The 23820-nt window shown below is 36.0% G+C and overlaps 1 protein-coding gene across 2 annotated transcripts in view; it reads left to right on the top strand.

Moving 5' to 3' along the window:
* The window catches only part of PLS1 (plastin 1), a 105529-nt gene that overhangs the window by 76960 nt on the left and 4749 nt on the right, over positions 1-23820 (top strand). For both annotated transcript variants that reach the window (XM_081234602.1, XM_081234603.1), the window contains 5 exons: positions 1743-1935; positions 6849-6927; positions 9989-10103; positions 15572-15705; positions 16377-16500. In XM_081234602.1, the coding sequence (XP_081090728.1) occupies positions 1743-1935; positions 6849-6927; positions 9989-10103; positions 15572-15705; positions 16377-16500 (645 nt within the window). The remainder of the gene's footprint in view (positions 1-1742; positions 1936-6848; positions 6928-9988; positions 10104-15571; positions 15706-16376; positions 16501-23820) is intronic.

Below are 23820 nucleotides of genomic sequence, written 5' to 3'. Positions count from 1 at the left end.
CCTTTAAAAATATAACCATAATACCTTACATAACTAAAAAATTAACAATAATCTGTAATATCAAAATAACTAGTCAATGTTGACATTTCCTGTTGCCTCATAAATGTCAGGTTTTCTTTTTATAATTTATCTGAATTAAGATCTAAGTAAGGTCCACGTATTGTGATTTGTTCACGTCTACCTGAGGAGCTTTTTATTGCTGTTTAATAGCATTGAACCTATTGCTTTCTCTGATTTCAATTACATTTTATTTACAACTCTGGTGCACAGAATTAGATAAGTCATAATCCTTGGTCATGATATACTCTCATCATGGGTCCAGGCATGTCCCTCTTTTTATTTATTTTTGTTTGGTAGTTGTTTGTTTGTATTGAAATTGTAACAAGCTCATACCAACCCTCAATCCAACAAGAAAGCTAAGACTTTGACATCAGTTTACATTTAGCTGTGTAGTTCTTCCCTGTGCCATCTCTCTGCCTCCCCTTAATGTGATAATCACCATCTTGAATCTTATGTTCATCGTTTTTTGCCTTTCTTTTGCTATAGTTTTCTTTCAACCAAATGTATTTCTTACAAAATTACATTTATTTTACTTAAAAAAATTTTTTTACTGGGGTATTGTTGATTTACAATGTTGTGTTAGTTTCAGGTGTACCGCACAGTGAATCAGTTATACATATACATATATTCACTCTTTTTTTTTTTTTTTTTTTTTGCGGTACACGGGCCTCTCACTGTTGTGGCCTCTCCCATTGCGGAGCACAGGCTCCGGATGCGCAGGCTCAGTGGCCATGGCTCCCGGGCCCAGCCGCTCCGCGGCATGTGGGATCTTCCTGGACCAGGGCACGAACCCGTGTCCCCTGCATCAGTAGACGGACTCTCAACCACTGCGCCACCAGGGAAGCCCTATCCACTCTTTTTTAAGATTCTTTTCCCATATAGGCCATTAGAGAGTATTGAGTAGAGTTCCCTGTGCCACACAGTAAGTTCTTATTACTTATCTATTTTATATATAATAGTGTGTATATGTCAATCCCAATCTCCCAATTTATCCCTCCCCTACTTATCCCCTGGTAACCATAAGTTTGTTTTCTACAAAATTTATTTTACTTTTTAACTTCATATAAAGTTTATCATGTACTTAAATTTCTATACTTATTTTGAACATACTATATTAATGAGTCACTCGTATTGTTATATGTCATTGTGTGAATACAACACAGTTTCACAGTTTTCATCTGCTCTCCTCTTGGTAAGCATTTGGTTTGTTTCCAGGGTTTTACAACTGTGAAAAGTGCTGTTCCTACTGATTTTAATATTTTTTATATGTATCCCAGCTTGTTTTTCATTGAGAAAAGAGTCTACTGGAAATACCAGAGTAGAAAGGGTGAGATAGCTAAGCCTCTTAGCCAGAAAGCATTCTAGTATATGGCCTTGAGCAAGTTACCTATAATTCAGCCAGTAGAAGCTTACTGATACAATGTTTGAGAGTTTTGTTGAGTACTTCAGCAATGAGGGTGAAATATTCCTCTGATCCCAGCAAGAAAACTCAGAGACTTGTTCTTACCGATTTAAAAGAAATGGGAAAGTTAATTTGGAATTCCTGCACATTCTGACCCTATTTTGAACCATTATTTGATATATTTCCAGAAAAGTAGTTGCTTATAAATATGTATATGAATTTAAAATTATGCCAGTAAAAAGCTTAATCTTGAACATTTTTGTTTTATTTCATTGTTTAGGAGGAAAATGACTTGAAGCGTGCTGAATTCATGCTTCAGGAAGCAGATAAACTGGGCTGCAGACAGTTTGTTACTCCTGCAGATGTGGTTTCAGGCAATCCGAAACTTAATTTAGCTTTTGTAGCTAATCTGTTTAACACATACCCAAGCCTACACAAGCCTGATAATGACATCGATATGAATTTATTGGAAGGTATGCTCTTTCTGTCTTAATTGATTCACTGTGTGTATCTTTTTGTGGTATTGTCCTACTTCACTGTCAGAGGTAGGGGATTGTGGTGGGAGGTGAAGTTTACTGTGTGTAGGCGTGTGCATTCATTAAAAAGTTCAACTTGAAGTCGTTTTTCATTTTGGTTAAAAGAGAATGCTGAGGTAGATTTTACAGGTCTGTCGTTTCTCCATGAGAGTTTAGTGAAAACCATCATACATTTAAAACGTTCTCTTAAATGACCACATAACATAATTACACCACCAATATGGACAATGAATTATAGCTATTGGAAAAAATAATTATTTGTAGCTTTCTTCTCCTTTGAAAGCTACAGTTTGACTCCAGTATTGTTCTCTTTTAAATGTGTTTAGTGTACATGAAAAAATTTACAATATTCATTACTTGTCTTGTGTGTGGGCTATTGTTATCTGTCTCATAATTTATAATACTTTCCTGTTTTGCTTCATGAAATGCAGATTTGACCCCTCCTAATGTAGGTACTGTATTTAGTACTTTTCTATACTCTATAAATATATTCATTCTGAATGTTCTTTTTATTAGTACCATTTATTCTTTCTGTCTGGGTTGATATTTATTTTTTGCATTGTTCATGTTGTGTTTTTTTTTTTCTGTCTTAATATGCCTAAAGAATGAATGATGACAAGCAAGAAACACAAATGAAACCTAATTAGAATAGCAGAGCAAGACTTGATTATGTAAACTCTCCACCTAATTTGCCTTCTATAATGATGGAATAGTGTAGTTGTTAACACATTAGAAATCAATTTTGACAACTGGATTTCATGATTTGATGTAAAGCCTTTATCCCTCTGCTGTGAATAAACAAACTTATCTTCTTTTTTTAAGTTAAAAGTTTATTCTTTTTTTTTTAACATCTTTATTGGAGTATAATTGCTTTACAATGGTGTGTTAGTTTCTGCTTTATAACAAAGTGAATCAGTTATACATATACATATGTTCCCATATCTCATCCCTCTTGCGTCTCCCTCCCTCCCACCCTCCCTATCCCACCCCTCTATGTGGTCACAAAGCACAGAGCTGATCTCCCTGCGCTATGCGGCTCTTTTATCTCAAGTAATCTTTGGCAGGATCTGTTTAGATTCTATAACATAGATCATTTTGTATTACTTAGCTACATTACATTTACTAAATGTCATTGAAGCTTACAATATATGAATCATCATAATGACAAAAACATTCTCAGGGTCTAGTTCTTTCTCCTTATCTGTTTCAGCCTCTCTCCTTTTCTTCTGCCATCCTCACACTCACTCACATGCATGCTAAAACCCACATTAGTACCAGAACTAAGAGTAAAAACAGTGGCAGCAGTGGTGGCAGTTGTCAGAGGTTAGGGCCACTCCTAAAATAGTCTTCATGGTCGCCCTGGTTTGGAGAAGCTGGTCCTCAGGTGGGGATTCTTCCTGGTGGGGAGAACTTGATACTGCAGTGTTCATTTTCTCACATCACCCGCCTTCTTCCCTTCTTCCCCAGTGAGCCAGAGTGAGAAATGAGCTTCATCGTTTTTTTCTCTTTGACTGCCACAACCAGAGTTCCAAGGTCCTGGTCACTTTATGATTACAGCTTTTTGATTAATGAAAGAAGTTTCAGATTTAACAAATATGTTCTTTGAGGAATATGATTAATTCACTCTTTCAGAAGTTGACTAAAATAAAGATTGTGTTCTCTACATAGATATGTAACTGAGAGGTAAGATAGGTTAAAAAATGTTGATTTTTCAGCAGAGAAATTTAGGGTGAGGGATTAGAACTTCTAAAAAATTAAAAAGGGAAACTGCTGTGTTTTTGTCGGTCTGGGAAATTTCAAAATTCCTCTGTGTCTTACAGTAGAAGGCATTGTTTAGAGTGGCATATTAAAAATGATCTGCTTTTTATAGTCACTGAATTCTTGCTAGATACCTTCTCCAACTTGCTCGCTCTCCTATTTGTCACGTTTGAATTCTTTTGCTAGTGTTCAGCATGCTTTTGGAATTTTTCAGTGTGAATAGGATTGCTAAATATTTCCATTAGTATTTACTTTATTTATGTAAAAAGATACTGTGGGAAATATTTATCAGTCATCTTTATTTAGAACATATGTATGTCCTGATACATCTGCCAAAAATGAATTTGACTTTGACTGTCATTGGAATTTTTTCCTCTGTACATTTGTTTTTGTAGAGCCTTATGAAATTTGAAACTTGACCTTATCACATCCCATATTCATATATTAGTATGTCCTCATTGGCAAAGAATTTTATCATATGGAATTAAAGAAAATTAAAAGCCCAGTTTAATATTAAATCTTTATATTAAATTGAGCCAAATATGTGGGCTACATATAGAGAGACAATCTCAGAATTCATTTGTGGTGATAGAAAATACAGAGACCATGGAATTAGACTTTGTCCAAATCACGGCACCACCATTTAATAACTGAGTGACCTTTGTAAGCCTTGGTTTTCTCATATATAAAACAGGACTAATAATACTTATTTTGAAGAATTCCAGAGCAAGTTAAAATGACCTTTCATGAATGAATGAGTTTAGCATACAGTATGTGCTCAATAATGTTCAGGTCGGGAAGAGGAAAACACTTAATACATCACTTAGCACATGTAGTGAGTGTTCAATATGTGTTCCTTTTCTTTCCTCTTAGTAGCCTACTTTTAATATATTTGTTATTTTCTCTGAAACTTTTATCAGTTGCAGTGTCAGTTTGGCCCTGAACGTGAAAAGAATGTTTTATAGTTCTTTCTCTCTTTTATGTCAGCAATTAAGATTTTACTTCTAAGATGGCTTCAGTTGTCTGAAATCCAGACAACATTTCCAGTCCGGAATACATATGTTTTTGTAATGCTTTACCATGGTTCTTGTGCAAATGCATAGTGCTTCTGGCTTTTAGCATTTATTTACCAAGACAATTTGAAATGGTATTAGATAAACAAATGCTCACTTATAAAATCTGTTTTACTTTCCAGGTATCAAAAATTAAAATAATGATATAATTAGTTTAGAACAATAGGAAGAAATAGGAAACACTGAAGTTTGTAATAGTTTCAGAACTCAGTCAAAATACAACTTTAATGTCTTTTATCATCAGGTTCAGCAGAAATTGCATATTACTTTAAGTAAAAATTAAATTACTGTAATACACTATCTATGTTTGTAATCTTAAAACATAATTTGGATTTTCCTAGATGGAAATAATGTAAAAATTCTCTAATTAGTAGAAAAAGAATTTATATACATAGCAAAATAATAGAATGTAATAGAGAAACAACTAAAAGGTGAACCCAAGTCACATGCATCAAGCTGTTGATCATAGTATGGTTATATTTATGTCACTTCCAGGAAAGTTCAGATAGTTAATTTGAACCTATTTAATAACTCCTAAAACAAGGCAAGCGTGGGTTCTAGGAGTATTTAGTTTAACTTGGTTCTTTTTAAAAAGGTTCTCATATCAGTTATATATTATAAAATGGCAGTGGCAGATACAACAGACTGATCAGTTACCTTTTACAGACCAGAGGGAACAAAATTTAAGCAAGAAATTATATGCCTATGTAATTGAATAGAGCAAGAATTAAAGCAGATTCTGGGAAATCCTTTAGGTAATGGTATTGAAAACTACATGAAAATATAGGGGGCAGATTACCTGAACAGTCAGCACAAAAAAACAAAATCTTTTAGATTTTACAAGGTTTGGATTTCTGTTCTGGGTGTGCAGGTGTACACTGTGTGTGGCACTCAGTCTGAAGATGATTGCAGGGATGACTGCATAGGACTGGGCCCCTGGAGCTCAGGTGGTTAAATGTGCCAAATTGTCCTAGGGATCCCACATGAGCCAAAGTCCAGATGGTGACCTGGACTTGCCCATGGCTTAGAAGTGGTGAGAATTGTAAATGTTTCAAATTTTCAAGCGTCTGGTGATGAGGTGTAGACAAGGCCATTCCATTGTCTCCTAACTTGGCTGAAAAACAAGCAATAATATTTATAGATGGTCACTTAGGACAATCTGCAATCCAGGGGATGACCAGAAAGCAGACGTGGCAAAAAGAGCCCCCATCCCTCTCTGCCCACTTTGTGGCACACCAGAGCCACATTTCCCTTATGGATGGGGTAAGCACTGCTGTGAAGGGACTGCTCAGGGAGCGTAGGTAATCACAGGTTCAATAATAGTGCCTGCAGGAGTTTCTTCTTGAGGTGATCTTTGAGGTCTAGTGACTTACCATGATGAAATGTGTCTTTGTCTTCGCACTCTGAATGGGGGCTGTGTCCCTTATGTATTCTCAGTAGGGACAATCTAAAATAACTCAGGAAGCCTGTAAAATAGTTATAGCCCCTCGTTGCTTGTTTTTATATTACCTCTCCCCTTCATTGCTGTTTGGTGTGATTAAAATGCAGGTTTGTGTGCTCAGACACTTTTCCTGTGTAAAACCATAATCTGTACAAATTTAGAGATACTGCATTGGGGAAGGTACAGCTTTTCTATTTTTGTTTAATGTGCTAATGCTACCCTAAAAGGCTGCTTTATTAATTTTTAGCCAATCCCTTTTGCATGTAATCATTAACTACAGATAGGACCACATAAGTTTATCTGTTACTTTTCTGAACAGAGAAACCCGTGGCTCAGTAATTCACAGACATCAAGTAAGGGATTCTAGATGGAGACATTTAGAAAGCAAATGGAGGCTTTCTAGACAGGGAAAACAAGGACTTTGGCAGTAAGAGATTTTTTCCCCCTAAAAAGATTGTAGTATCGTAGGAACCATGGCAAAGTATGTATGGCCAGTTTGTACCTGTCAGAATGCTTTAAAATATAGTTCTTGATTTCTTTTGTCCTGAATCATCAGTATGAACTTGTGTCTACTCTAGGAGAAAGCAAGGAAGAGAGGACATTTCGGAACTGGATGAATTCCTTGGGAGTCAACCCATACATTAATCATTTGTACAGGTAAATATTTTATGTGATTCAGCTTTATGGCCACGGTCCAACTTTTCTAGTTTCAAATTGTAGGTATGTTTACAGAGAACATTTTCTAAAAATCTCAAGAATTTTAGCCAACATTTAGAGTTTCAGAATGCTGGGGATTGGCAATACACTAGATTTTAAAAGAAAAGTATTATTTGAAAAGATACGATTATGATAATATTAGTTATAATTTGTGATGATATAAATAACCAATTTAGTAAAGATAATCAGTTCATCTTTTTTATAATTACTAATCAGGAAAATAATAAATTATTTCAACTTTAACAGATTAGAAGAACAGTAATATTTTATAAATTGCTCTTACCATTTTATCAGTATTTTTCATTATAATTCACATTCTTTCTATTTATTTTTGCCCAGAACTTCAACTGTCCCGTAATTTGTTCAGCATATTTTTTTCTAATTTGTAGAAATAACTTGGTTTCCCTGAGTACTTGTTTATTTTGTTCTTTCTTGTTTAAAAATGATGACACGTTATTAACATTGGTTGGACTAAGAAAATATTTTATTGAATCATTTCCTGTGCTCTCTGGTAGTGCTAACCATGTGTCTTTCTAGGTGTAGATGAGAGGAAACCTTCCTTCTCTCTTTATAATAAGATCTACCAGCATGCCTTAAAAATGCAAAAGAACTCAACTTCAGCTACTTGTATATTTTTTAGTAAAAAGGTCTAATTAACTAAACCTATTAATAATTTACACACCAAGGAAACTCATTATTATTTAAAATATGAACTGAAGATTAATGCCACAAAAGACCACGTTCACTGGCTAACTGAGATTTATGGTGCAGTTATTTCTTGGTGTATATTCAAAATAGTCTTTAAAACCGGTATTGCCTGATTCTGGTGACTAGCGTTGACGTGACAGACTTAATTTAGTAAAGTCTTTAATAGAAGTGTGTAAATCCTAGCTAGATGACAAGGGGTATACATACTTGGACTGAAACTTCTGTTATAGTAGCAGGGCAGTAAAGGCCTCAAATGCTGAAGGTAAAGAGATCTTTAGATCTTTATGGATTCATTTGAAAGAATTGAGAGAAACTAATAATAGGACTACCGTAATATCATTATTATTTAAGAATTGAGTATATACATATGTGTATATGAATTTTTGAAAACTCTGGAGGGATGAATACCAAACTGTATGCAACCTAGAGAGGAGGGTAGGGTAGTGAGGAGACTTTTATTTTCAAACTTAGTAACTTAAATATGTTTTTTTTTTTTTTTTTACAATGAGCATGTATTTTCTTTTTAAATTAAGAAATAAATTTAAAACTAGGGCATTAGGCTTTGTTGAAACCTCATGGTAACTTCATAAATGTCAGGAACACTAGATTTCTCTGTGGTTGACGGTGGAGAAGAATTGACCAAATTTTTTTAGCTCAAGATTATTTTTAGTTATTTAGATCCTGAACTGCTAGCACCGGACTTTGTAATTTTTGGAGGCGGAAAGGGAATTCAGAAAATTCTCAAAAATAAAATAACCTTAAAAAGAACCATCGGGATATAGAAAAACAATAACCAGAGGTCTAGTTGGTGCCAGAAATGTGTGTCCATGAATTTGTGTCTGGCTCATATTTCGAAACCCACCTCGAAGTGATTTTAGCTCCCCATCTACTTATACCAAACCCAGACCAAAGCAAAATAAAAATTTAGATTGATTTTAACTGAAAATTCTCTCCTCTCAACAGGTTATTAAATATATTTTAAGAACTACTAGTCCTAAAATTTTTCTATGACAAGTTGGTTCTGGAACACATCTTAAATTCTCTGGAAATCATTTTAACTCTCTGGGCATCAGTTTCCCTCTTTGCAAGACATGAGGAATAAACCATACTACAAAGAAATAAGAATGAATTCCTTTAGAGTAAAAAAGAAAAAATTCATGAAATAGATGAGATTTCAGAACGTGTGCAACTACTTCAGTGATTTATTTTTCATACAAAGTTCTCCATGTGCTGATAGATAACTTAGCTCTTGATTACCTCCCTCAAAGGAGGACTTTCTCCCTCCTTCACTCAGCACAGGGCCCAGCCCCCTTCACAGCCATATGGTGTGTGCTCAGAAATGAAAAGTAACTTTAATATGAACCTTAGCAAAACATAAATCAATGAACAAGCTGTTGAGGGAGAAAAGCCAGGTAATTCATCACAGAGCTAGCAATTAAAAAAATCAATCACTGTTGCATTATGTCCTTAGCATTGAAAACAGACTCAATAGACATACTCTGTGCACCTCGGAAGAATGTGTTTTTCTGAATACAAAGTAGTAGTATTTTTACTTCAATACCTCCTACTTGCTCATAAATTCCTTCCTCTTAATGCTCGCTATTTAACATGAACAGCTTCCTACTGAGTAACTATTGTGATTTTTATATAATTATTTTTTTTAAGTTTTAAAAACCATACTACATAAGTAATAGATGAACTCATCCTCACTGCACAAGCTTCAGGAAGTATGTACGTTAAGTAGAACAAAATAAAATTTGATAATCCCTTTTTACTCCTCCCATATTCCTTTTTTTCCTGACTAGAGGTAATTGCTATTAACAGTCCATATCACACAGAGGTATTTAAATGCTACTAATTTTGAAAATATTTTTAATAGATAATAAACTGTACGCAGTGTTCTGCCTCTTGCTTTTTTAAACGTAATATGTTGGGTAAAGCTTTTCATGTTAGTACATAGAGATCTACCTTATCGTGTCTTGTGGTGGCCCAGGAGTCCATGGATAATTTATTCAACAGCCCCTACTGCCAGCCTTTAGATTGTTTGCAAATTAATAAATATTCTGGGAGTGAATATCCTTGTACATATATCTTTGTAAACATTTATGAAAAAAATTTGGACAGATTCCTAGATTAGAATTTTTGGGTTGAATGATCTGTTCTGCCTGCCTTATTTGAGTATTAAATGACCCTGTTGCATTTTTATAGATATAAGCCCATCTCCAGTGCGCTTAATAGAATCAGGTAGTACCAACATTTCCTTCTCCTTCATTTTCTTTTTCTCCTGTCTTAGTGACCTTGCAGATGCTTTAGTCATCTTTCAGCTCTACGAAATGATCCGCGTGCCAGTCGATTGGAGCCATGTCAACAAACCTCCGTATCCCGCTCTTGGAGGGAACATGAAGAAGGTGAATGAAATAATGACCATGGATATTTTATTATTGTTCAGATAGAAAACAGAGGATTTAGAGTTTTATAAAGCTTAGTAAAGTGTGGTCTGTCCCCACAGATTCAACCCAAAATGTGTTAAACTTAATAGCCTTTTTACAAGTGAGCTTTAATGTTTGGAAAGATGAAGGCAGTCCCCCCCAGTCAGATACTTTATATAACTGTTTTTATCTTTAGCAAGTTGTAATACTTAATGTTCTTTGAGATGTATCATAAATGAACTCCTATTTTATAATCACCAGAACTTGCAGATCTTTACTGGTTATTCGTTAATATTTTTCAACAAGTATTTATTGATTAACTATGACCTGTACAGTGCAATGCCAGGATATAAAATAGTAAAAGGCATGGAGTTGGTCCTTAGGAAACCCTGAAGAAATTAGATATGTGTGCAAATAACTATATTACAGCACAGTGTATGCAAAAGTGAATATTATCAGTTTTAAGGAAGAAAAAGCCACAGGCTGCACTTATCAGAGGCTTCATGCAGGAGGTAGTTTTGAGTTACACTCTGAGAAATGGATAGAATTTTGGCAGAAGGAGACTGGAGAGGGGGCTGACGATTAGGAAGAATAGTTTGGCTATAGCAGAGGTTTCTGATAGGTAAGAAGTGAGTGTGAATGCCAAAAATTTGAATTGAAGCCAGATGTTGAGAGCCTTGAATGTCAGATTAAAGAGTTTGGGTTTTAAACTGCAAGCACTGGGAAGCCGTTAAACGTTTTTGAGCAGGGCAATGACTTGATTACACTTGGTGGGAGAATAGTTGGCAGATGAATGGTAAAGGAACTGCTTGTCTCCAATATTCTCCTTCCTCATATAGGGGATCTGTGGTGTCCTTGGTGTACCTTCTTGTTCTGTTGAATTGCCTGTTTAATATTCAACTTTTCCTTTCTACCTTCTATATCAGGTTCATTTGCTTTATAAAGTAAAAGTATGTAGGACTTTAAATTTTTTATACTTTCATTTAACTTTTTTTTAAGAAGTAGATGATTTATTTATTTTAAAATATCTTTATTGGAGTATAATTGATTTACAATGTTGTGTTAGTTTCTGCTGTACAACAAAGTGAATCAGCTATATGTATACATATATTCCCATATCCCCTCCTGCTTGAGCCTCTCTCCCACTCTCCCTATCCCACCCCTCTAGGTCATCACAAAGCACCGAGCTGATCTCCCTGTGCTATGCGGCTGCTTCCCACTAGCTATCTGTTTTACATTTGGTAGTGCATATATGTCCATGCCACTCTCTCACTTCATCCCAGCTTACCCTTCCCCCACTGTGTCCTCGAGTCCTTTCTCTCCATCTGCATCTTCATTCCTGCCCTGCCACTAGATTCATCAGTACTGACTGGAGAGGGTGTGGAGAAAAGGGAACCCTTCTGCACTGCTGGTGGGAGTGTAAGTTGATACAGCCACTATGGAGAACAGTATGGAGGTTCCTTAAAAAACTACAAATAGAACTACCATATGACCCAGCAATCCCACTACTGGGCATACACCCTGAGAAAACCATAATTCAAAAGGAGTCATGTACCAAAATGTTCATTGCAGCCCTATTTACAATAGCCCAGAGATGGAAACAACCTAAGTGTCCATCATTGGATGAATGGATAAAGAAGATGTGGCACATATATACAATGGAATATTACTCAGCCATAAAAAGAAACGAAATTGAGCTATTTGTAATGAGGTGGATGGACCTAGAGTCTGTCATAGAGTGAAGTAAGTCAGAAAGAGAAAGACAAATACTGTATGCTAACACATATGTATGGAATTTAAGGGAAAAAAATGTCATGAAGAACCTAGGTGTAAGACAGGAATAAAGACACAGACCTACTAGAGAACGGACTTGAGGATATGGGGAGGGGGAAGGGTAAGCTGTGACAAAGTGAGAGAGTGGCATGGACATATATACACTACCAAACGTAAAACAGATAGCTAGTGGGAAGCAGCCGCATAGCACAGGGAGATCAGCTCGGTGCTTTGTGACCACCTAGAGGGGTGGGATAGGGAGGGTGGGAGGGAGGGAGACGGAAGAAGGAAGAGATATGGGAACATATGTATATGTATAACTGATTCACTCTGTTATAAAGCAGAAACTAACACACCATTGTAAAGCAATTATACTCCAATAAAGATTTTTTTTTTAAATCCTGTTTTCTTGAAAGAATGACAAAAAAGAAAGGCATCATAATATTAAAAGTAATTAAATGGGTAGTATTATTACAGGAGATTTATATATATATTCATATTTTTCAGTATTTCTAGTGGTTGGACTGTCTACATTTTATATTTTATTTGATATGCCTATAATTCTCAGGGGAGTAGAATTCAGGAAATTTCATTAGCTCATTTCACATAGGTTTGGTTTTTTTTAACGTCTTTATTGGAGTATAACTGCTTTCCAATGGTGTGTTAGTTTCTGCTCTATAACAAAGTTAATCAGCTATACATATACCTATATCCCCATATCTCCTCCCTCTCGCGTCTCCCTCCCACCCTCCCTATCCCACCCCTCTAGGTGGTCACAAAGCACTGAGCTGATCTCCCTGTGCATGACTCTTTGAATTATGGTTTTCTCAGGGTATATGCCCAGGAGTGGGATTGCTGGATCATATGGTATTTCTATTTTTAGGTTTTTCTTTTTTTTTGGGGGGGGGCTGTGTTGGGTCTTCGTTTCTGTGAGAGGGCTTTCTCTAGTTGTGACAAGCGGGGGCCCCTCATCACCGTGGTGCACGGGCCTCTCACTATTGCGGCCTCTCTTGTTGCGGAGCACAGGCTCCAGACGCGCAGGCTCAGTAGTTGTGGCTCACGGGCCTAGTTGCTCTGCGGCATGTGGGATCCTCCCAGACCAGGGCTCGAACCCTTGTCCCCTGCATTAGCAGGCAGATTCTCAACCACTGCGCCACCAGCGAAGCCCGCATTTTTAGTTTTTTAAGGAACCTCCATACTGTTCTCTATAGTGGCTGTATCAATTTACATGTAACAGGAAAACAAAACTGAACCACTCATTCATTGTATCTGGAATTTTTTGTTAATTATAAGATGTCTCAGTCATATGTAGAATGCTTCCTTTCAGCAAATACTGGCTATTTATAGAATGAAACACAAGGCCTGAAATAATTTCAAGATATTTTAAAATTAAAGAAGCAGTACTTTCATGAAATGGTATCCAGGGAATTATTTTATGGACTTTGGGCATTCATCAGCGGATGTCACTTGCTTCATTTGTAAAGTTCATAAAGCTGCACCACTTGAATAGTCTTTCTTCATTATGTCTTTAGCATTTCTTTTCTCTTGGAACTTTGTATCCCATTATGTAATTTTTCTCATTTTCCAAATGATCTAAGCCTCACTTTTGAAGTGCTTGGTAATCATTTCTTCCATTAATTCTATGAGACTATATTCTGCAATTTTTTCGTGCTTTGTATTCATTATTACCTTTCAAGGGGTCTTAAACTTTTAGCCCCATAACTCTAGGAATTTCCAAGGCTCAGTTCTTGGCCGAATGCTCTTAACTTTCTGTATTTACATCCTCAGGGAGCAGATCCCTTTTTAGAGTGTTAAGGACTACCATAAATATGGTTACCTCTAGGAACCTAATTTCTTACTCTTTCTCTAGTTTGGTACCTCTCCAGATCTTAGAAGTATTTTGCCAAACTTGAAATCAAATGTTGCCGAAAAGTAGAACATATCTTTTCCCTTAACACTAGCATCCACTTCCAGTTTCTCTTTCATTGCTGGTCACATCATCTTAGCCCTCTAGACTATTAACCCTGAGCTCCTTTCTCACCATCATTCCCCTCAGGAACTTTGGTCACACTAACCATAAAACAGATGGCCCTTCATTGAAACACATTTTACATGAGTGGTTATTACAATTTGCTAGAAAATTGTCCTGTTAAAATGAGTGGCAGTGGAAAATATGCTGGTTTTTATCTCTCCTGTTCACACTATTACATAATCAGGGCTCTGCTATTTTCCATAAATTAGGAATTCATTTTTAAAAATTATGTGCATATTTCTATTTGGAAGACTAAATCTATAATATTAAATGACTAGTAGGAAAGAGAATTTTGGAATATTATCTCCATGCATGTAAAAGAATGAATACATATCAAAGATTTGATTTAACTTATTAGGGGAACCAGGCAGATATTACAGCAGGTTCAGAGTATCTTCTTGCATTTTTATTTGTAACAGGCTGACCTCTGGGAATTTGGATTCTCTTTTTGCAAGTACAGTATCCATTAATTTGTACAGATTCTGTTATTGTGGGGTCCTTTTCTCACCTTTCCTGGAAATATTTTCTTCTTAGAAAGAAGTGTATCTTTGTATCTCAGGTTTACTTGTTTCTTAATGAGGCCTTAACTAACTTGGGAAAGAAAATCAGGAGAAACCAGTTATACTGTTTTTCTTAACTAAATGTTTACTTTATTCTAAAAAAATATTTAATCACCTTTTATTACTGGTGATATTATGAGATCTTACAATTTCACTGGGGGAAAGGTAAATATATATATATATATGTGTGTATATATATATGTACATACACACATTTATATATATATGTTCTGAGGTAAGTATAGTACTAGATGACTGGAGATGATAAATTTCTGTAGAGCCCAGGATAGACAAAAAAATTTTAATTGTACTTATACCACTGGAAAGAAGTACTTAGGTAGATAATTTACTTGGTGTTCATTCTTCAGATTCTTACTGTAGACAGGGCACCGTGCTGAGTCCTGGGCTAGGGGTGGGGAGACTATGATACAGATTTGTACACGTTATAGTTTTTGCCCTTTAAAAGGAGCTTATGTATGGTTGGCAAAAGAAAGTTCATAAAATGCTAAATATAAGTAGAAGATGGTACATAAGCATTATAAAATAACCATGATTGGCAGTTCATCAAGGGATGCAGATGATACAGTTAAGCTTAATCCTTTGATGAAGAAAATTGGCTAAAAGCTTAATTTTAAAGGATGAGTGAGATCTAGATATAGAATATTGGAGATGAAGTTAGATTCTTAATGAAACAATTTCTCTATTCCTTAATTTTAAATGTAGACAAAACAACATTGATTACCTCTATTGATGGAATGCAGAAAACTGGGTTTTTAGTCTCAGATTTGCCACTCATCAGCTGTGTAATCTTGGACAGTCAAGACTTTGAGTAAGAGAGGATCTTTAAACTTTTCATCCAGTTGTTTCTCTATCTAGGTTAACCCCTCAGTGCTTTGATATGTTCAGCTATAAAATGGGAATAGTTATTTCCTTAATTTCACTGGTTATTAGGAAATAAAATTCTGTCATATAAATTTTCAGTGTCATCATAATTATTTTTCAGATGACTGAACTAGGCTGGCATATTTAAGAAATATATTAAAAAATTTGTTTTATACCAAAACTTTTACTATTATTTACAGATCGAAAACTGTAACTATGCAGTGGAACTTGGGAAGAATAAGGCCAAATTCTCCTTGGTTGGCATTGCTGGGCAGGACTTAAATGAAGGGAATTCCACACTTACTCTGGCATTGGTGTGGCAGCTGATGAGAAGGTAAAGGCTGATTTGTTTGTGACATCACTGTCAGTCTCCTTCAACAAGTCACTGAACTAAAACTTTAGCTATTTTTGAAGAATAGCAAACACAGAAGAAACATACAATGTGAAATATATTAATTTTTAAATGATTTATTGTTGATAATAAATTTTTTACAAATTATATTTTGTTTTAAAAGGGGGTCAGGGGCTTCCCTGGTGGTGCAATGGTTGAGAGTCTGCCTGCCGATGCAGGGGACACGGGTTCGTGCCCTGGTCCGGGAAGATCCCACATGCTGTGGAGCGGCTAGGCCTGTGAGCCATGGCCACTGAGCCTGCGCGTCCGGAGCCTGTGCTCCGCAATGGGAGAGGCCACAACAGTGAGAGGCCCGCGTAACGCAAAAAAAAAAAAAAAAAGAAAAAAAAGTGGGTCAGTCTCTAGAAACACAATTACTTTTATTAATGCCTCTGAAACACTGCTTTGTAAGGAGTTGTTTTAATTTTTAAAAGTACCATATAGTAGTTTTTGTTTCTGATTACTAAGCTCTGTACTAGAGCTTACCAGACTAAAATGAGAAATATTTAATAGAACTGAAATATTTCTTAAATATTCATCTAAATATTGATATAAATGATGTGAGAGCAAATTTTACCCCTTTCAGTCTTAAATACGCATCTCTTCTGTTACAGGTACACGTTGAATGTGTTATCGGATCTTGGAGAGGGTGAAAAAGTAAATGATGCGATTATCATTGAATGGGTCAATCAGACTCTTAGAAGTGCAAACAAAAATACTTTTATTTCCAGCTTCAAGGTAATCAAAAGCTATTTAAAAAATTGGGGGGGGGGTAAGAAACTAAGTTTAAGAAGGAATTTTTATTGGGAATTACATTGGTTTAGGTTTAGAATTACATCAATGTTGTATCTCAGAAACACACAATTGATGAGCTTAGGCATACTAATTATTTGGCATGTGTAAATCAGAAATATTCAGTTTGAATTCATATATTTTTGACTGGTTATCCTATTGAGTATAAATGCAGGTTAATATTATCGGACTTCAGTAATCTAATCTTAAAAAAGAAATTGAGCCAAAAATCCAATTGTCAAATGAAAAAAGAAAGATAAAAAGACATTGCTTATATAGGACCTATAATGTTTTGTGCTCCCTAGCAGCAGTCTCAGAATTGTATTGACATCATTTACCAGGCATAACAGAGCCAGCCAAACCGATTCAAGTGGGAATTGAGAAAACTGGTAGGAAAAAAAAAATCTTGTCATCTGGCTTCATAATGACACTTAACAGTCACTTCTGAGCATTTGTGGATGATTCATAAAGCACTCAAAATGTAGTCTGCACATACATACTGACTAATTCTCATGCATTTCCATTGTGTTTTGCTTTTGCATGCAAGCTGATATTAGCTACAAATAAGCATGTCTGCTTGTACACATTCGTTCAGTGAACCTTGTGTTTGTGATTTTATTATGATATGTGAAAAATTACCCATCAATTAGTATTTTTTTTTAGTGAAATAAGAGTGCAAATAGATGAAACCCTGAGCTCTTGCAAGAGTTATCTAACCATCTTTATTTTCTTCTTTGCCTTTGCTATATATGTTTGACAACATGGTAGGGCAGAAGAAATGTCAGAAATTGATAAATTCAACCTTCTGTTCTTTACCAAAAACTGAGCCCCAAAGTGGACAGCTGGATGTTGGCAGAGATGTTGCCTGAGTCCTAGTTCAACTGTGTTTCTTTCTTTTCCATCTTGGAAGGAACTAATGACATTGAGTTTTTGTTGCTGCTTATTTTTAAAAAAACAAAGAATTTTTAGCCCATGATTTGTCTTTATATATTTTAGATATAAAACACAACTTAAAATGGGAAAGGGGGCATATAAAACTCTCTAATTGGCAGTTACTCTTTAAAATTGTTATACTGAAGTTATATACATTTGTACATTAATTTGTGAAAAATAACAAGCATGTATATCATTAAATACAATGAGAAAATATTTAGAAGCACATTAATAAATATTTATTGAGCTCTATTAAGTAACATTGTTGGTAAAGAAAAAGATGTAAGAAATTATTTTGGTTCTCAGAGTGTTTGCCATTTACTTCAAAGACAAAATTTGTATAACCGAGAAGGTAACAGTCCTACAGGGTAAATGTTAAAATCCAAAGAAATAATACAACTAATATTATGGAAAAATCTAACTGATCATTTCCAACTGAATGGTTAGTGGAGACAGTTGGACTTTATTTGAGCATCAGAGATGGAGGCAGGATTTGAATTGGTGGAGAACAAGAGGGTAATAATAAGCTAGAAGGGGGTCCACCTTGAATAAAGGCAAGTCTGAGAAGGTTAGGAGAAATAGTCTGGCTAGACAGGATTGTTCCTAAGGGATATAGTGCAAGATGTAGGCTGGGCCAAGACTGTGGAGGAATCTGGCCTTAAAAAGGATACTGGTAATTTTCTGCATACAGGTCTTTTGTCTCCTTAGGTAGGTTTATTTCTAGATATTTTATTCTTTTTATTGCAGTGGTAAAAGGGAGTGCTTTCTTGATTTCACTTTCAGATTTTTCATCATTAGCATACAGGAATGCCAGAGATTTCTGTGCATTAATTTTGTATCCTGCTACTTTACCAAATTCATTGATTAGCTCTAGTAGTTTTCTGGTAGCATCTTTAGGATTCTCTATGTATAGTATCATGTCATCTGCAAACAGTGACAGCTTTACTTCTTCTTTTCCGATTTGGATTCCTTTTATTTTCTTTTCTTCTCTGATTGCTGTGGCTAAAACTTCCAAAACTATGTTGAATAAGAGTGGTGAGAGTGGGCAGCCTTGTCTTGTTCCTGATCTTAGTGGAAATGGTTTCAGTTTTTCACCATTGAGGACGATGTTGGCTGTGGGTTTGTCATCTATGGCCTTTATTATGTTGAGGAAAGTTCCCTCTGTGCCTACTTTCTGCAGGGTTATTATCATAAATGGGTGTTGAATTTTGTCGAAAGCTTTCTCTGCATCTATTGAGATGATCATATGGTTTTTCTCCTTCAATTTGTTAATATGGTGTATGACGTTGATTGATTTGCATATATTGAAGAATCCTTGCATTCCTAGAATAAACCCCACTTGATCATGGTGTATGATCCTTTTAATGTGCTGTTGGATTCTGTTTGCTAGTATTTTGTTGAGCATTTTTGCATCTATGTTCATCAGTGATATTGGCCTGTAGTTTTCTTTCTTTGTGACATCCTTGTCTGGTTTTGGTATCAAGGTGATGGTGGCCTCCTAGAATGAGTTTGGGAGTGTTCCTCCCTCTGCTAGAACTAGAACAAAAAATTTCAAAATTTGTTTGGAAAAACAAAAGACCCCGAATAGTCAAAGCAATCTTGAGAACGAAAAACAGAGCTGGAGGAATCAGGCTCCCTGACTTCAGACTATACTACAAAGCTACAGTAATCAAAACAGTATGGTACTGGCACAAAAACAGAAAGATAGATCAATGGAACAGGATAGAAAGCCCAGAGATAAACCCACACACATATGGTCACCTTATCTTTGATAAAGGAGGCAGGAATGTACAGTGGAGAAAGGACAGTCTCTTCAATAAGTGGTGCTGGGAAAACTGAACAGGGACATGTAAAAGTATGAGATTAGATCACTCCCTAACACCATACACAAAAATAAACTCAAAATGGATTAAAGACCTAAATGTAAGGCCAGAAACTATCAAACTCTTAGAGGAAAACATAGGCAGAACACTCTATGACATAAATCACAGCAAGATCCTTTTGGACCCACCTCCTAGAGAAATGGAAATAAAAACAAAGATAAACAAATGGGACCTAATGAAACTTCAAAGCTTTTGCACAGCAAAGGAAACCATAAACAAGACCAAAAGACAACCCTCAGAATGGGAGAAAATATTTGCAAATGAAGCAACTGACAGAGGATTAATCTCCAAAATTTATGACCAGCTCATGCAGCTCAATAGCAAAAAAACAAACAACCCAATCCAAAAATGGGCAGAAGACCTAAATAGACATTTCTCCACAGAAGATATACAGACTGCCAACAAACACATGAAAGAATGCTCAACATCATTAATCATTAGAGAAATGCAAATCAAAACTACATTGAGATATCATCTCACACCAGTCAGAATGGCCATCATCAAAAAATCTAGAAACAGTAAATGCTGGAGAGGGTGTGGAGAAAAGGGAACACTCTTGCACTGCTGGTGGGAATGTGAATTGATACAGCCACTTTGGAGAACAGTATGGAGGTTCCTTAAAAAACTACAAATAGAACTACCATATGACCCAGCAATCCCACTACTGGGCATATACCCCAAGAAAACCATAATTCAAAAAGAGACATGTACCAAAATGTTCATTGCAGCTTTATTTACAGTAGCTCAGAGATGGAAACAACCTAAGTGTCCATCATCGGATGAATGGATAAAGAAGATGTGGCACATATATACAATGGAATATTACTCAGCCATAAAAAGAAATGAAATTGAGCTATTTGTAATGAGGTGGATAGACCTAGAGTCTGTCATACAGAGTGAAGTAAGTCAGAAAGAGAAAGACAAATACCGTATGCTAACATATATATATGGAATTTAAGGAAAAAAATGTTATGAAGAACCTAGGGGTAAGACATGAATAAAGACACAGACCTACTTGAGAATGGACTTGAGGATATGGGGAGGGGGAAGGGTAAGCTGTGACAAAGCGAAAGAGAGGCATGGACATATATACACTACCAAACGTAAGGTAGATAGCTAGTGGGAAGCAGCCGCATAGCACAGGGAGATCAGCTTGGTGCTTTGTGACTACCTGGAGGGGTGGGATAGGGAGGGTGATGCAAGAAGGAAGAGATATGGGAACATATGTATATGTATAACTGATTTACTCTGTTATAAAGCAGAAACTAATAAAAAAAAAGGATACTGGTAAGGGGAGTAACGTAAGAATAGGAATACTGTTTTAAAGGTAGGGGGCGGGACCGGTTGGAGCGAGAGTGGTGTAAGTGCGAGGAAAGCGAGGAAAGCGCTGAGGCAGAACTCAAGGTGTGAGGTGATAAGGGTCCTGGGGGAGCGGTGCAGATGGGCACTGGGAACTTTAAGAATGGATAGTCATTTGCAAAAGAACAGGTAGGGTTTGGCTTCTTGACTTAGGGAAGCGCAGGAAAGAGAGAGGAGTTAAAACTGGATGTTTGGGGCCTGGGTAACTAGAAAACTGATAACAAAAATGGGGATGTCTGGGGTGCAGCTGCTTTCTAAAAAGGCAGTGAATTCAGTTTTAAGCTTATTGAATTTGAGGTAATTTTCAGGAAATGAAGAGTTGGATGAAAAGAGATATTAAAACTAGGATTGCAAGCTCGGTGATCAGTTGAATAGAAGAGAGTTGAAAAACGGGAGTACACAACCCATTTAAGGGAGAGAGCTCACAGAGAAAAGCAGACTTGAGACTATGGTTTTACTAGAACTGAGGTGGTAGAAACATATTGCACAAGTGCCTGGCATGTATATATACTTGACAATAAAACCTTTAAACAGAATATAAGTAAGAAATATAGCAGTGCATGCTAAAAAATAGTTGGGCTGGGGAGGTTTTTTCCAACTCATTGTGTTATATTTGGAAGCTATGATAAGTGGTACTAGTAAGAACCTATTAATCATAATCAGGGCAGTGTTGTACCCAGAAATTTTAGAAAAGACAAATTTACCCATTTTAGTTGCAAAGTAATTTTTCCTCACCAAGAAGATGAGGAGGTGGTATATCAGCTAATAACAATAATCATAATTACCATTTATTGAGTCCTATGTGTCATTATGCTAAGTATTTTACACATTGTTGTTTCTTTTAATTCAACTCTATAAGCAAAAAAGGTGAGCATCAGAAAAGTTAAATAACTTGTCCACTGTCATCAACTATTAACCAGAAAGCTGGATTTCATATCCAGATCTAACTGCAGGTTGAGAGCCAAGCTATGGAGTTGTATGGCCCCGGGTTTGACACAGGCTTAGCCACTTCTTAGCTATGTGACATACTGCTCATTCATTCCATAAATATTCAAAGCTTACTCCGTGTCAGGTACTTTGCTAGGTGCTGTGACTACAAAATGCCCTCAGAGAGCTCACTGTTTAGGAAAGGAGGCAAATAAGAAAACAGGAATCACAGTATGGGCTGTTAGTAGTGCTATAGAAATCAGCTAAGGAGAATAGGGAGCATGTGAGGCGGGCACGTGTTTTCCAGAAATCTTAGCAGTTTATACTAACAGCTGGGTTACATCTCTTGATGAATAAAACTGATTTTACCTCTGGCTCACATTTAGTTATCTATGTAAACTTGGGCAAATTATTAATTTCTCTATGCCTGAGTTTCCCCATATTTAAAATGGAGGTATTAATAGTATCTATCTTCTGGGTCTGTTGTCAAGCTAAATAAGTTAACACATGTAAATAGCTCAGTCATACCTGGCACATATTAAGGGGTCAATAAATGGAGCTTACTACACTACACTACTGGTACTGCCAATATATAAAGGGCATCGTGGAGAGGTTCCTGCTGTGATTTTTTTAGGGAGTTTTGGTAGCCACAACATTGTTTTTCCACTTTTATTTTCAAAAGTGACAGGAGGAACAATAGAATGGAATGTCGTACTAGTAATGTATATCAAATTAAGAGAAGAGATGGTACAACACACTAACTTGAAAATCAAGGGCTTCCCTGGGGCTCAGTGGTTAAGAATCCGCCTGCCAATGCAGGAGACATAGGTTAAAGCCCTGGCCCAGGAAGATCCCACATGCAGTGGAGCAGCTAAGCCCGTGCGCCACAAATACTGAGCCCACGTGCCACAACTACTGAAACCTGTGCGCCTAGAGCCCGTGCTTCGCAACGAGAAGCCACAGCGATAAGCCTGCGCACCCCAACAAAGAGTAGCCCCCGCTCGCCGCAACTAGAGGAAAGCCCACATGCATCAACGAAGAAGCAGTGCACCCAAAAATAAATAAAATAAATAAATAAATATTTTTTTTTTAAAAAAAAGAAAATCAAGCCAAACTCTAGACTAGTTATCTTTAATATTCTAGAAATTCTTTTTGCTTAAGTAATTTCTATATGATTAAGGAAAGTGAAAGAAAAAATATGAAAATGTATTTATATACTAAACCAAGGGTTTTACAATAACCCCTGCCCTTTTTGCAGTAAAATGTCTTTCACTGATAATATGCAAATCAGGGGAGCTGGAAGATAGGCCTGTTTTTTTGGAAACAGGAAGGGATCCAATATCATCTTTAGAAACTTAAATTTTTCCTTCAACTCAGTATAAGTTTTTCTCAAGGTGAATCAAAGGAAATAGGTGGAAAAATCCTTGTTTCCTAAATCTAAATTAAGAAATATTTAAAATACCACAAAAGGGTATAAACTTTCAGCTATAAGATGAATAAGGTCTGAGAATCTAATATATAACATGGTGGCTATAGTTAACACTCTTTTGTATAACTGAGATTTGCTAAGAGTAGAACTTAAATGTTTTCACACACACACACACACATACTACACAAAATACGTAAGTGAGGGTGATGGATGTATTAATTAATTAGATGGGAGGGATCTTATCAAATCATCAAGATGTACACGTTAAGTATCTTACAATTTTATTTGTCAATTTTAACTCAATAAAGCTGAAAAAAAAACAAAACAATTTTCCCCAAACTTAAAAAAAACCCTCATAAATATGCGAACAATTAATCAAAATATAGCACAATTAAGCCACTTGTCTGATTGTGAATCACCATAGAAATATATGAAAAGCACATAGAAAATTTTAATTTATTATAGAATGACATGCATGTTAAGCTTTAATTTTAGAAAGTATAACGGTGTACATTAGAGTCTTCTAGAAAGCTTATTAAAAATGTAGATTCCTAGCCCCATCCACGAATAATCTGACATTACTTTGAGTGCAAGGATTAATTTGTGCTTTTATTAAGCACCTCAGGTGATTTTCTTGTAGGCGGTCTGCAGGCTACACATTGAGAATGTACGTGTGAGAGTTTTTCAGAAATAGAAAAGATGCCCAAAAACCAGATCTGGATTACCAGCATCATA

Source organism: Mesoplodon bidens (assembly GCF_964165515.1).
Source record: "Mesoplodon bidens genome assembly, chromosome: 5".
In the NCBI taxonomy this organism is placed as follows: Eukaryota; Metazoa; Chordata; class Mammalia; order Artiodactyla; family Ziphiidae; genus Mesoplodon; species Mesoplodon bidens.
Note: the sequence above shows the minus strand (reverse complement) of the source record. Positions and strands in the feature narration are given on the sequence as shown.